Raw genomic sequence first — 14,753 nt, forward strand, 5'->3', positions numbered from 1 at the left:
CACACACACACACACACACACACACACACAGTCCCACACGCCGCTCTAATTGTATTTCAGTGGCTCCAGCAGAGTGTGAGTATAAATATTTGATGGGATCGGCGAGGGTACCGAACGGGTTCCCGGGACCCGCTTGCTTCCCTTTTCACCACAAATCTCGGATCAATGCAAGAGCAGCTTTAAACACACACACACACACACACACACACACACACACACACACACACACACACACACACACACACACACACATTTGGCAGCGTACACACACTTTACAGCCAGCTCCTCTGTGGTCTTTGTCGCAGCGGTTCAGACGGAGAACAGAGAGAAGTTATCAGGCCTCACAATCACTATCGATCACAACCCAGACAGAGTTAGACCTCATCCCCCCCTCTCCTCCTCCACCCCTCTCCTCCTCCACCCCTCTCTCCTCCTCCACTTCTCTCTCTCCTCCTCCACTTCTCTCCTCCTCCACTTCTCTCTCTCCTCCTCCACTTCTCTCCTCCTCCACTTCTCTCTCTCCTCCTCCACTTCTCTCCTCCTCCACTTCTCTCTCTCCTCCTCCACTTCTCTCCTCCTCCACTTCTCTCTCTCCTCCTCCACTTCTCTCCTCTTCCACCTTCCACCTCTCTCTCCTCTTCCACTTCTCTCTCCTCCTCCACCTCTCTCTCCTCTTCCACTTCTCTCTCTTCCTCCACCTCTCTCTCCTCCACTTCTCTCTCCTCCTCCACCTCTCTCTCCTCCACTTCTATCTCCTCCTCCACTTCTCTCTCCTCCTCCACCTCTCTCTCCTCCACTTCTATCTCCTCCTCTTTTTCCACATGGACTCTGCTTCTCTGGGTGACCTTGACCTTCTTCTATCTCTTCTCTCTCTCTGCTTCTATATCTGCTCCACCTGCTGAGAGCCTAAAACATACTGAAGCACAGTGAACCTGTAGATTTATTATATTAACATTATGAATAGAAGGTTCTTAAACCTGCTGATGTTTGATGAACAATAGAGCATTGAATCTGGTTTTAGTTAAATACATCAGTGTGTGAGTTCACCAGTAATAGAACGTGATGATTGGATCATTTTGTTCCCTCTTCTCACTTTTTAACCCAGTTTGAGTATTGAAGACTTAAAGGAGCATTGTGTAGCATCAGTTTCTGCTGACGTAAGGGTCTGAAGTCTGAACTACTGCTGTTGAGTTATTTAGCTGCTGCTGGAGTCGGGTCACAGTTCAATAGAATTCATTCTGTGAGCGAGAAATAAACCCGAGCAGACCTCGGAGTCCAGCTGACCACCCTCTTCTTATCAAGGATCCAGGTGCGTCTTTGACTCAGTTCATCTTTTGTTCTGATGATTCAACAAGGAGACTTTCATGTCCATCCAATCTGTGGAAGCACTCTGTGAGTCATCCATCTTCCACACACTGTGGAGAAACTGAGTGGGACTTCTAACTCTGAACCGGGGCTGTGCCAAACGACTTCCCTTGCTTTTCCAACTATGCAGAGCTGGCACAGTTTCACTGAGAACAGAGAGAAGTCTTGTTGGGTGTATCGTGGTTTTCTGGTTGTGGTAGAGAAACGACAGCAGTTCCAGCTCAGTATCTTCTCCTTTTTAGCAGCTTTGTTTGCAACCATATTGTAGAACGTGTTATGTTTGGACCTGTCCAGCCAAGTGGGCTAACAGGCTAGAGGCAGCAGCTATATAAGCTCCATGGTCTCAAGCCATCTGTGCTGAGACTTCTTCGTTCAGTGGGACTAGCTGGCAGAAACTGACCGCTAACAGCTCACAAGATTTCACGCCAGTGTTTTAGCACATGTTTGCCTTTTTTGGAAGGAAGAACTCTTTTATTTCCGTTCCGTGCGTGGCTCTCGTCCTCCTCCCAGATCGGCTCCTTCTTCATGATCAACCTGTGCCTCGTGGTCATCGCCACCCAGTTCTCCGAGACCAAGCAGAGGGAGCACCAGCTGATGCAGGAGCAGCGGGCGCGCTGCTCGTCCTCCTCCACCCTGGCCAGTGAACCCGGCGACTGCTACGAGGCGCTCTTCCAGCTCGTCTGCCACATCCTGCGCAAGGCCAAGAGGCAAGCGGTCGCCCTCTTCAACGCCCTGCGGGGGAAACCCCGCGGCTTCCGGGGCGTCGGGCGCGGCAGAGGAAGAGGGGAGGCGAGGGAGAGGAAGGCCAACGGGCGGGAAGGACGCGAGAGGAGAGCAGCGATGAGGCGCGGTGCGTAACCGTGAACCATGGCAGCGGTATTCAGACGCAGGCGTTAAAACACCGACCTGTCTAACACCCTCTGTTTGCAACATTTCAGGTCCTCCCTGTCCCCACCGGAATAAACCCGACCACGCCCTCAACACCGCCGACGGCTGCCCGCAGTGCGCCGCGGCCCTGTCGCTCGCCGACGGCGCGGGGCCGGCTCGCGGCGCGGGAAAGGACGAAGCGGAGGAGGGAGCCGTGGAGGAGACGGACAGTAGCAAGGAGGAGAAGGGCCACGGGGGGTGCAGTCCAAAGAAGCGATGCAAGCAGCTGTGGCACGACATCAGGGCGAAGCTGTGGGGAATCGTGGAGAGCAAGTACTTCAACCGAGGCATCATGATCGCCATCCTGATCAACACCATCAGCATGGGCATCGAGCACCACGAGCAGGTAGACGCAGCTGCAGCTCTCTTTATGTTTTGAATGCATCTTTTTGGTCTTTATGACGCACTTCACTTCACTCCATCTTTAATTCTTCCCCTTTCATTTCTGCAGTATTTGAGTCATTCTCTCTTCATCAGGTTTATCCAAACGTTAATCCAAACATTAATGCTGGGGTCGGTATTATTGGAGAAACCAGCAACAGTACGCTAGATCTTAAAATGATTTAACCTAAAAAAACATTCCACTTTTTTCCATTGAAAAGCAGCAGGCAGCACCGGAGCCAATCGTCACTAAATCTACGGAGAAATTCTCCAAGTCTGCAGCAACAGTCCGTCCCTTCAGGCCTCGCTCTGAAGCCACGCCCCCCAAAATATAATGATGAACGTAAACTGCAAACATGGCTGTTGTTAGTACACACTGCTGCCGAGATAGCAGCTTCTGGAGGACTCTGGTGGGGAGCTATGACGGGCAGAGTGGTGACGGTAGACAGGCAGGTAGACAGACAGGTAGGTAGGCAGGTAGGTAGACAGGTAGGTAGACAGGCAGGTAGGTAGACAGGTAGGTAGACAGGTAGGTAGGTAGACAGGTAGGTAGACAGGTAGGTAGGTAGACAGGTAGGTAGGTAGACAGGCAGGTAGGTAGACAGGTAGGTAGACAGGTAGGTAGGTAGACAGGCAGGTAGGTAGACAGGCAGGTAGGTAGACAGGTAGGTAGACAGGTAGGTAGACAGGTAGGTAGGTAGACAGGTAAATAGTGATGTAGGTATGTAGACAGACAGACAGACAGGTAGGGAGGCTGATAGGTAGACAGGCAGGCAATGTAGACGTGTAGGTAGACAGGCAGGTAGGTAGACAGGCAGGTAAGTAGTGAGGTAGACAGACAAGTAGGTAGACAGGTATGTAGGTAGGCTGGTAGGTAGGTAAGTAGGTAGACACGTAGGTATACAGGCAGGTAAGTAGTGATGTAGGTAGACAGACAGACAGACAGGTAGATAGACGGTTATGTAGGTAGACAGGTAGTTAGAAAGGTACATAGACAGGTAAGACTATTTGTCTTCCTTAAACAAATAGGAAGACAGGTAGGTAGACAGGCAGGTAGGCTGATAGACAGGTAGGTAAATAGTGATGTAGGTACGTAGACAGACAGACAGACAGGTTGTCCATTTAATCAGTCAGAACATTTGATTAATTGATTTCTGTCGGGATGTAAAGAAACACATGAACCTAAACGTACATTAGCAGCTTTAATGTCCGGCGGCCGTCGTGTGAGTTCACTCTGTCAACAACTCTGTCGACCGACTTTGTGGAAAACAACGAGAACCTTTAGTTGAAGGAGTAATCTGAGAATGCTCGGAGGAGGTTTCATCCATTAGTCATGATGGTAGAATGAATGTTGTAGTTATTTATCTAACTTGGTGTGATTATATGTTTTATTGCTATCCAATTAGTGAGCTCACGGTGCACTTTTGTGAATGGGGGAATCGATGGCTGTTGGTTCAGTAACACAGAGCTGCTCTCTCCGTCTGCCGACAGCTATTTCGGAGTGAACGGACAACCGTGCAGCTCGCCGTGTGAATCCACCGTCTCTTCTAGTGTCTCTCTCTGTCACTCAGTGTCCACACTCCTCCGCAATGTGAGCCTCTCTATACTCCCTCTCTCTCTCTCTCTCTCTCTCTCTCTCTCCAGCACATCCATCTCGCTTTCTCGCACGTCTGTTCCTCCATCTCCCTGTATGAAGCCTGTATAATGTGATTCCCCAGCCAATAGGAAAGACATACCTGCTATAGGTATGTGCTTGATATCGGTATAGGTAACATTATCTCACCTTTTGCTCAGATCACACTTGTCAAGATCTCCAAGCGATCTTCCCACCCCGTTTCCTGTCTCTTTCTGTTTGTGCTTTCTTTCTATCAATATTTCTCGCTCTCGCTATACCATCGCCCACATACGCATGCCACCGCCGCAGTGGTGGGTCGTCTCTCATCTCAGGGGCGGCTAAAAATAGAGAGAGGCAGAACGAGGGAGGCAGAGAGAGAGAGAGAGAGAGAGAGAGAGAGAGAGAGAGAGAGAGACGTTGCTCCTTTACTGGGGAGGATAGCAGCGAGCTGGAATGTCTGCGGCTCCACCGCTCTGTTCAGAGTCGTGCCTCCCTCTGTTTGAACAGCGGTATCAGAGGCTTCTGATCCTCGTCCACCTGTCCCGCTGCACCTGTGCTTCCTGGTTCTGTTGCTGTGGGAACAACAGATAGCAGACAGACCGCTTTTACAATGACTTCTGGGTTCCAGTCGGTGTGATTGATAGATATCACAGCCACGGGCAGGAAACGAGACATCGTTTGGAAAGTAACTTTATTTCTAAACAAACTAGACAGGTAGATACACAGGTAGATGGGTAGACAGGTAGTTAGACAGGTAGGTAGGTAGACAGGTAGGTAGGTAGACAGGTATGTAGGCACTACTTAAACTACATGATAAGATAGTCTTATTGAAACTATGACAAAGCAAACAACAAACTTTCTCTACATTTTCTCATTTTATATTTTAATATTATGTTCAAGACGTCCGTGTCTTCTCAGACGTCCGTGTCTTCTCAGACGTCAGTGTCTTCTCAGACGTCCGTGTCTTCTCAGACGTCAGTGTCTTCTCAGACGTCCGTGTCTTCTCAGACGTCCGTGTCTTCTCAGACGTCCGTGTCTTCTAAGACGTCAGTGTCTTCTAAAACATCCGTGTCTTCTAAGACATCCGTGTCCTAGAAGACACCGATGCTCCAAGTTCCCCTCTATCATCAGTTCGGGACGTGTCTTGGACGGCGTGTCAGTCTCTTGTCATTGCATGCAAAGTATCTTTTCAAAATGAACTGACATCATTACATTAGAAGTCTTTCAAAGAGAACGAACCGTTCTGACCGGTCTGAGACGACATGGTGTAAATGTTAAGTCCTCCCACAGAACGGAGATCAAGTCTTAGTTTAGATGGTCTCCATCAGTGCGACTCGTAACGCTCTCGTTTGACATCACAAGCGGGATCATAACTCTCGGGTCTTTGTCTTAGAAGACACTGATGACATCGGGGACATTTGTTGCCCCCCCCCCCCCCCCCCCCCATTGAACAGGATGGATTGCTGGAGTGAGGAGACACTTCAGAGAATTTAACAGCTGTTTGAGAATGAATAATGCAGCAGCGTGATGGGCACTTTGGAGAGTTGACAGCGATGGATAGAGATCAGACGACACAGCTGAACGATTGTCTTTCTCTGCCAAAATGTCAAGATTAAAACCCAAGGAAATTACCAGATCGATGTCGCGGGAGCAGCCGAAATATTCAATAACACCCACGTGGCTGTCGCATGCAAATCAAAAACCACAGCGGAATCAAAACATATTTGGTAATAAAAGCGAAAGTAGGTCAGAGAATTCAAAAATAAAATCACAATTTTGGATTTTCGAGAACAACGAATCAATCCACAGGAAAACAGTTCTTCAAATAGAACATGAGAGCAACTGAGCTTCTGAGACCCTGCATCTAAAATGAATGTTGTGGATGAATGCAACCCTCCGACCCTACCTGAGGACCACTGAGGACCACTGAAGACCACTGAGGACCACTGAAGACCCGAACGAGACGATCTGCATCCAGGCTCTGGTGGAAACATAAAGAGACTCTTATTGAGGACATTTTTCACTCTGCACACGAAACAAATTGGGTTTGTTATGATTTCCATTATCACATTACTGAAACGTATGCATGATGCCACAGCTGTGACTTTTTTATATCACAGGAATGTTAGCGGGGGGGCTGTTGCACTAATGGGGGTCGGACTCGCTGTGCATCTGACGATAAAAGCATCCGACTAGTGAAAAGGTTAAAGAGGACAGAGCTAGTCCACACATGGGACCATCACAGGAAACATAGGGTTGGTCATTACCTCTCCCAAAATGAGCCATTATGAAAATGATTTAGAGAGTTTTCTGATCCTCCAACTCTGTGGTTCACTTTGAAGTTTAGTAAGATTACAGTCGTGGTTAAATGGAACCTACATTACCTGTTGTTAGGACACGGATATGGTGTCAAAGTCACTCTGTACAACCTGTACCAGTCTACCAGGCAGGTAGGTAGACAGGTAGTTAGACATGTAGGTAGACAGGTAGACAGGTAGTTAGACATGTAGGTAGACAGGTAGACAGGTAGTTAGACATGTAGGTAGACAGGTAGACAGGTAGTTAGACATGTAGGTAGACAGGTAAGTAGGTAGCTAAGTAGACAGGTAGATGAGTAGACAGGCAAGTTGGAAGACAAGTAGGTAGTTGGACATGTAGGTAGGTGGGTAGGTGAGTAGACAGGCAGGTGGGTAGACAGGTAGATAGATATACAGGTAGATAGGTAGACAGGTGGGTAGAGAGACAGGTAGGTAGGAAGACCAGTAGTTGGGTAGACAGGCAGGTAGGTAGATAGATAGGTAGGTGGGTAGACAGGTAGGTTCAAAGACAGGTGGGTAGACAAGTAGGTAGATAGGAAGGTAGAAAGGTAGGTAAGACAGGTAAGTAGATAGACAGGTGGATAGACAGATGGGTAGACAGGTATGTAGATAGGAAGGTAGATAGGTTGGTAAGACAGGTAGGTACAAAGACAGGTAGGTAGATAGACAGGTGGATAGACAGATGGGTAGACAGGTATGTAGATAGGAAGGTAGATAGGTTGGTAAGACAGGTAGGTACAAAGACAGGTAGGTAGATAGACAGATGGATAGACAGATGGGTAGACAGGTATGTTGGTCATTCCACAGAAAGTAACAGTGAGAGTCATTTTGCCCACAAACAGAATGTCCTTGTTGGGAAATGAATGAATTTCATTTTTTATGGTGTTTAAACAAACAACCGATGTTGTTGTTTTTCTGGTGTCTCAACAAACTGAAGTCCAACTGCTAATATGACTTCTTTCAAATTTGTTAAGGTACGATATGCCGCTCGTACTTCTTTACAGTTGCTAACTAATAACTAATGCAAGTTTGTAAACTTGCTGCTCAAACAGCACAAACTACTTAGTAGGAAGAATCACCTTTCTTCATCTGCGTTTTGACTGTAATGGTTGTTAATGTGTAAAGAGTTAGTCACCCGTTTACATCCAGTAATGTTAACCTTTGGCTTTACTTTTATGTCTTGTTTTTATTTATTCACTCTCCTGAATGAACGTTCCTCAGTGTAAAACAAGCCTCCCTTCTTATTGGGTTCACACATCAGCTGACCGGCAAAACACACACACACACACACACACACACACACACACACACACACACACACACACACACACACACGTCTTCAGATCCGATCCCAGGTCTGCAGTAATGAGACTGGACCTCCAGAGGCTGCACACGGCGTTCAGCTGGTCTGCAAACGGCGGCCAGCCGTCACATCGTTACCGACACTGGTGGGCACACATCATTAGCCTGTTTCTTTCCCCCACTGCTAAACACTCATTAGTACTGACAAACACACACACACACACACACACACACACACACACATAAATGTACGCGCAGTACAAACAGACATGTAAACGCAAAAACACACAGCGCTCGTTGATTTCGGGGCAGTGAAATGTCAGCGGCGTCATCGCCCGAAGTTACAGAGAAGCTCTGTGGAATAGTGATTGAGCCAAATTTAGCCCTTTGTGTGTGTGTGTGTGTGTGTGTGTGTGTGTGTCTGTGTGTGTGTGTGTGTGTGTGTGTGTGTGTGTGTGTGTGTGTCTGTGTGTGTGTGTCTGTGTGTGTGTGTGTGTGTGTGTGTGTGTGTGTGTCTGTGTGTGTGTGTATGTGTATGTGTGTGTGTGTGTGTGCTAGACAGAGAGGGACTCAAACGGTGTCAGAGACAGACATTGATGCACATTAGCAGCATGAGACTGACGACACTAAATATATTGTAACGGCATAATGACACACATACATCCACTGTCACAGTGTTATCAGTTCTCTGGGCTTGATTAAATACCGGCAGCATGTCCAAGTTCTCATCGTATCACTAACAGTCGCTGGTGTAACTGGTCCAGTGTATCGTGATCGGTTCCCAGACCGTAGAAACGCAGGTCCTTCTTTTTCTTATTTTAATGGCAGCATCTGCAACATCCATAATTGATGACGACGCGTGTTCTGTTTTGTTTGACTGCTACCTGCTGCTGTGTTTGAACGGAGCAGACAGCAGGGATGTGGACACAGAGCAACAACATACCACATATTCCCCCTGCTACTCTCTGTGTTTCTCTGCAACCCTCTAAAGAATGCAGCAAACCAGTCGCACTTTAGTGCTGTATACTGGCATCAGTGTGTGTGTGTGTGTGTGTGTGTGTGTGTGTGAGTGTGTGTGTTGGAGTGCACTTGTGTGAAGTGAAAAAAAAAGAAGCTTTTGTCCTTCTCCTTGCCCTTTCCACCAATCAATTTGGAGCATTCGATCCGTAAAATGGCTGATCGCTAGACAAAGCCACGAGAAAGCAAAAGAAAGAACAAACGTAGATGGAGAGAAAGCGAGAGATCCTTCAGCTTTCACATTTTCTTGCCAGAAATGCAGTCTCTGCTCTGCTGTGGATGTGTGTGTGTGTGTGTGTGTGTGTGTGTGTGTGTGTGTATCGATGGACCAGGACTGCTTGTAGTTTGTGGGTTTATGAGATATTGAGCAAAAGGGACCGCTATGTTCCTGTAGATGACGTCCTCCTCGTGTCCCTTTCTTCTTCATTGAGCGTCGTCTCTCGTATTGTGTAGTTGTCTGCTTCGTGGTCTTTTTTCGCGACACACCTGTGACTGTGAATTTAGCACCACCCATCACACCTTCACGTCCAACAATTCACTTTGGTGACAAGTTACCTGAAACAACGAATAAACCCTGTCAGCTGACTGCACCAATGCTAGCCAGATGTAGCCATGCTACTATGCAACTCTATGCACAGCAACCCTACCCTGAATATAAGAAGAGGACGTAGTCATCGAGACGTCGCCCGTTGTTTTGTGGACTGATGTTATGAAGCCTTGAATTCGTCAGTTTTGCCTTTTTTTGCAACCAGCGAACAGGAAGTGACCACATCTGGACTGAGGAGGAGTGACGTAGAGACGCCGTATACGTCTCTGGTAGAGACCTGTCAATCAGCGTGTAGCCCCGCCCCTAAATCATCCCTCGCTTTATGGTCTGTTTGACTCTAAATGGAGCATAATGTACTAAATGAACATCATGCTGTATTGAAGAAGACTGTAAACTAGAGATTGAGACCATAAACTCATGTTTACAATGTTTACTGAGGTAAACTGGTGCCAGAGTTTGTATTTTGCCAAACTACCAGAATGTAAGAGAAGGACACTTTAACTCCCTTTCCTTTCTTCTTCCCCTTCCTCTCGTGTCTCTTCTCTCTCTTCTCTTTGCGTCCGTCACCATGCTCCGTCAGCCGGACGAGCTCACCAATGTTCTGGAGATCTGCAACATCGTCTTCACCAGCATGTTCTCGCTGGAGATGATCCTGAAGCTCACTGCGTTCGGCTCCTTCAGCTACCTGAGAAACCCCTACAACGTGTTCGACGGGATCATTGTCATCATCAGGTAATTACCGACACACACGTCCTCAACATGCTTCTGAAACTCTGACTGATGTTATTCAGGTACGGCATACCTTTTTTTTTTGTTTTGTTCTTGCCAGGCTGTTAAATTATTCATGTCATACTTTGTCAAATTGTCATCTGCGTTCTGCGTGATTGAAAGGAACCACCTGAATGTATCTGGATGCCGCGGCGTCAGACAGGTTGTTAGTGTTTTGTTGTGTGCGCCCGGAGCTCCAGGTGAGCGGCTGTGGCTTTGATCTTCTTTTTTCTAATTCATCCGGCTGAGCTCCTTTTTGTCTGTGATCCCCATTATAACCCGCAGATCAAATACAAAATCAAAGCGACTAAAAAACCCGAACGAGATCAAATGTGCAGCCCCGTCACAGGAGATCCACGTCGATTGAACGTATCTACATCTGTCTTCTTATCTCTCGCCCCGCCGCCAATTCCCCTCTCTTCATCCGTCTGAATGTCCTCAGCTATTCATGCTGCTCTTATAAAGCACCCCCCCCCCCCCCCCCCCCATTCAGCCTTCACCAGTGCAGAGCCGATGCTATTCTGATGTGCCTCTTTGATAGGCACTGCCATTAGAGGACGTGTTTCTTGAACGGTTGAAGGGAATGGATCTCTGTTCATGATGAACACTCAAAGGAGAAGATAGAGCCTCATTTTGCAGCAGAGGCCTTGCAGTTTGCTGACAAGCGTCGGTCAATACTGAAGCGCCGTTTTGCCAAACTCTTCATACAGTCTGCATTGCCAACATGCATCAATGAAGAGAAAATCCTGCAAGCACTCGCTTCAACGCGGTAAATCTCGCATCATGCGCTCCTTCTGCACCGGTTGCACAGCGGCACCGGCGCCGCTCAAGGACCCGTGTTCGCAGAACGCGCTCCAAGACCACCGGTCCTTCAAAATGACGGATGGTCTTCAGATTCTTCCTCGTAAATATTCAGTGAACGCAAAACTCTGGGTTTGAATTGAGCGGTGACGAAGGTGAACGTACACTTTGCAGTTTGAAGTCTGTGGATACATAAATGCTGCGGCGCTTCAAGACCAGCAGAAGGCTCCGTGTCTCGCGTCTGACGGCTCGCACCAAATGCATCCTGGTATATGTAGGCACGGCCGGCTTTAATGGACTACATTTACCATCAACACTGACTGGACAGCCACACGATTCATTGTGTCCAATACTGAAGTAAACTCTTAAGTAGACACATTCATCACTCAAGACGGGATAAAGACAGGATAAACCAATTATAAACCAATTACAAACCAATTATACACCAATTATAAACCAATTATAAACCAATTATTCCTTATGTTCCCCGAGAATTAATTCAGCTCAAATCACCTGAAGATATGAGTTCATGTACTGATGATTCCTTTTTACATCAAAAGCTTAAAGAGCCTACTGATTAACATTTACACCAATGACTTTACAATATCTATTTGACTGTCTATTGTACTTTTCATTCAAAGGTGAGAGTTTGATGATAACCCCGTCTTTATTAATTGGGGCTCAATTGCTGACAAATCATGAATCCTACTTTCATATTTTTCCAGCAGTGTGATTATGACCGCGACTGGAGCTTCTCTTTCATTGGATTATCTGATGCTGAAGTTAGTCTTTGTTAATAAAGTTTATTATCAGGTCAGAGAAGTTTTAATACGTTCTTTCTGTTGGAGGTACTTTTTCTCCAGCTGACAGAAACCCACTCATTTTTCTGAAGTTTGAAAACTAATTAATGTTAATACCTCCTGTAAAAATGAAAGTCCCTTCTTGTGGAATTAAGAATTCATATTGGACGAATCCACACCTCAGAATCTGCTCTTTACATCCAGGGCGTGAAGTATTGAGTATTATATGAATCAAGGCGGGTTGTGAGGGTGTGGATGTCAGGGTGTGGACTTTATCTGTGAACATGTAAACAAAAGTGAAACCCAATTCAATAGGCCAACGCCGCCATGTTTACACAAGCACAGCATGAACGATCGGCCAAAAGCTTTCTTAAAGTAAACTTCTCTGCTGGCTGTATTGACAAGAGTAGCTCCTAGTTGTATCCTAAAGAGAAGTATCCTTACCTGTAGGCCACCGTAGTTTTATGAACGGAGGGATATTTAGTTGGTTGCAACCTGCAACCCACCACTAGATGCCACTAAAACGTACACACTGTCCCTTTAAATCCAGGGTTTTGCGGAATCTGCCCAAATCAAGCCGTTCTTCTCCTGTAAATTCCCCTCTTCATTCACCCTCTGATGGTTGTTGTCTTCTGTTTTGTTTGCACCAGTCGTATAATAGAAACATTATCAACACGCCAACTCGCTTGTTGTGAATTCTCCTGAACAATGAGCGACTCTTTCCACACGTTACATGGAGCTGCTGGTTAGGTAAAGTCTGTCTGATGTCCGGTCCAACTCTTTCGGACATTTGCGTTCTCGCGTTCAGCTCCTCCGGGTCATGTCTAGATAAGTTCAGGGTTGCGTTGCATGTGTGAAAGGAGCTTCAGTGTTCTTGTCTGGTATAAAGGGTTGGGATTCATGACACCTCAGTTGAGCCTCTATTGTATTACTTTGTGGGGGGTAAAACAGGCATCTACTGTATTTTTATGTAAGTTTTGCTGATTGACGTTGCTTGGTTATGTGTCCCATGTTTCTCTTCTCAGCGTATGCGAGATCGTCGGCCAGTCCGACGGCGGTTTGTCTGTCCTGAGGACCTTCAGGCTGCTGAGGGTGCTGAAGCTGGTTAGGTTCATGCCAGCTCTGAGGAGACAGCTGGTGGTCCTCATGAAGACCATGGACAACGTGGCCACTTTCTGCATGCTCCTCATGCTCTTCATCTTCATCTTCAGGTAAGCTGATGCACATCATGTCTTGTATATGAGTCTTTGTGTCTCCTTGTGATGCCGATCATCGTGGAGGGATTACTGAGGGATTACTACCGGGCACAGGTCCAAGGACCCAAAGTCTGAGGGGCCCCCTGGCCCACACCTGCTTTCCGACCAGGAAAGAGATGAAAAATGACCACAAAGGAACATAAACAACTAGAAAGAGATCCAAACACCTGCAAAGAAATGCAAATCAGCTGCAAAGAGACACAAAGAGACTCAAAGTGATTATGAAAAGGTAAAAAACAACCACAAAAATCCACTAAACGACCACAAAGAGACACAAAACAACAACAAAGAGACACAAAACAACAACAAAGAGACTCACAACGACCACAGAGAGACTCAAAAATACCACAAAGAGCCACAAAGAAACTACAAAGACACAAAATGACTACAAGAACTTCAAAACAATCGCAAAGAGACATCCACATACAAAACATATCTAAAAAACGACCAAAACAATTTATAAGAGACACAAAACAACTACAAAGAGAAACAAAATGACCACAAAGAGACACTAAACAAATACAGATTCTGTGTTTTGCTCCCATGTCGGAGATGTGCCATCGCGTTTTGCATGTCAGTGCCCAGGGGCTTGTTTTTCTGGGGGTTTTTTCAGGGAGATTGGTAATTGTTTCATCCTCTTCATGTGTGTTTTTCATGTGCTGGCTCCTGTCTTCTTCTTTTGTTTTACTCACCTGCTTAACAAGCTGCCATTGAAGAGCAGAAGGTCGCAGTGTTTTCCGCGGCAGCTATTAACCCTGAACAAAATATAACGAGCAGACACTCGAAGAGCTGGTTAGAATTGAACATGTAGACACTTGAAAGAGCTGGTTAGAATTGAACATGCAGACACTTGAAGAGCTGCAGCAGCATAACAAGCAGACATGTCTAAATGCTCAAGCACTGACACAGCAGCACTCTGAGGGCCTGAAAGGTTCTTTCAGTGGAGGATCAATGACTGCAGTCCTCGCTGTCTTTGTTTCCCTCCTTTTCAGCTTCATGTTCCACTTGAGCCGGTTCAGATGAACACATACATACAGGGTGAAGTTGCACAAACAAACACCTATTGTGATTTACTTATATACCGAGGAACTGTTAGGGGTTGTATCCTGTGTGTTGGTGTCTTTATCATTTATCAAAGCAGAACCATCTGAGAAAAAGAAAAGCCTCCACCATCCCAAGCCTCTCCGTGGATAATTCTAAAAAGTGGTTTTCATAATCATCATGCTGAATCAAATCACGATCAGTCAGGTGAAGCACAGGCTACGTTTTCACACGATGCTAACATCCTCAGTGGCTCTGCTGTTGTGTTGCAGTATCTTGGGGATGCATATCTTTGGCTGTAAGTTCAGCCTCAAGACGGAGACCGGTGACACGGTACCAGACAGGAAGAACTTTGACTCGCTGCTCTGGGCCATCGTCACTGTTTTCCAGGTAATTAACACGCGACTGTTTGGATGAGAATGCACAGAAACACACTGCACACATCTCTGCACATCTGCTCGACCTCATGACCATATCTCTATATATGCAGATGACTTGCACACTTTTCTTAAAGTCACAACGAGGAACTTTCTTGTTGTGTTGAGTTTGGCGGCCCCTGTGGATAAAAGCGTTCCTTCCAGTCTCCCTTTAGAGAACTTCTCATTTTACTGCAGC

The 14,753-nt window shown here is 46.6% G+C and overlaps 1 protein-coding gene across 1 annotated transcript in view; it reads left to right on the plus strand.

The window, feature by feature from the left end:
• The window catches only part of LOC137871569 (voltage-dependent T-type calcium channel subunit alpha-1I-like), a 94,098-nt gene that overhangs the window by 32,328 nt on the left and 47,017 nt on the right, over positions 1–14,753 (plus strand). Inside the window, exons 7-11 of the mRNA XM_068709430.1 lie at positions 1,876–2,215; positions 2,304–2,638; positions 10,053–10,204; positions 12,867–13,052; positions 14,411–14,528. Coding sequence (XP_068565531.1) covers positions 1,876–2,215; positions 2,304–2,638; positions 10,053–10,204; positions 12,867–13,052; positions 14,411–14,528 — 1,131 coding nt within the window. The remainder of the gene's footprint in view (positions 1–1,875; positions 2,216–2,303; positions 2,639–10,052; positions 10,205–12,866; positions 13,053–14,410; positions 14,529–14,753) is intronic.

This window comes from Cebidichthys violaceus, unplaced genomic scaffold (assembly GCF_023349555.1).
Source record: "Cebidichthys violaceus isolate CVI_PGR_0920_01 unplaced genomic scaffold, fCebVio1.0.p SCAF_148, whole genome shotgun sequence".
In the NCBI taxonomy this organism is placed as follows: Eukaryota; Metazoa; Chordata; class Actinopteri; order Perciformes; family Stichaeidae; genus Cebidichthys; species Cebidichthys violaceus.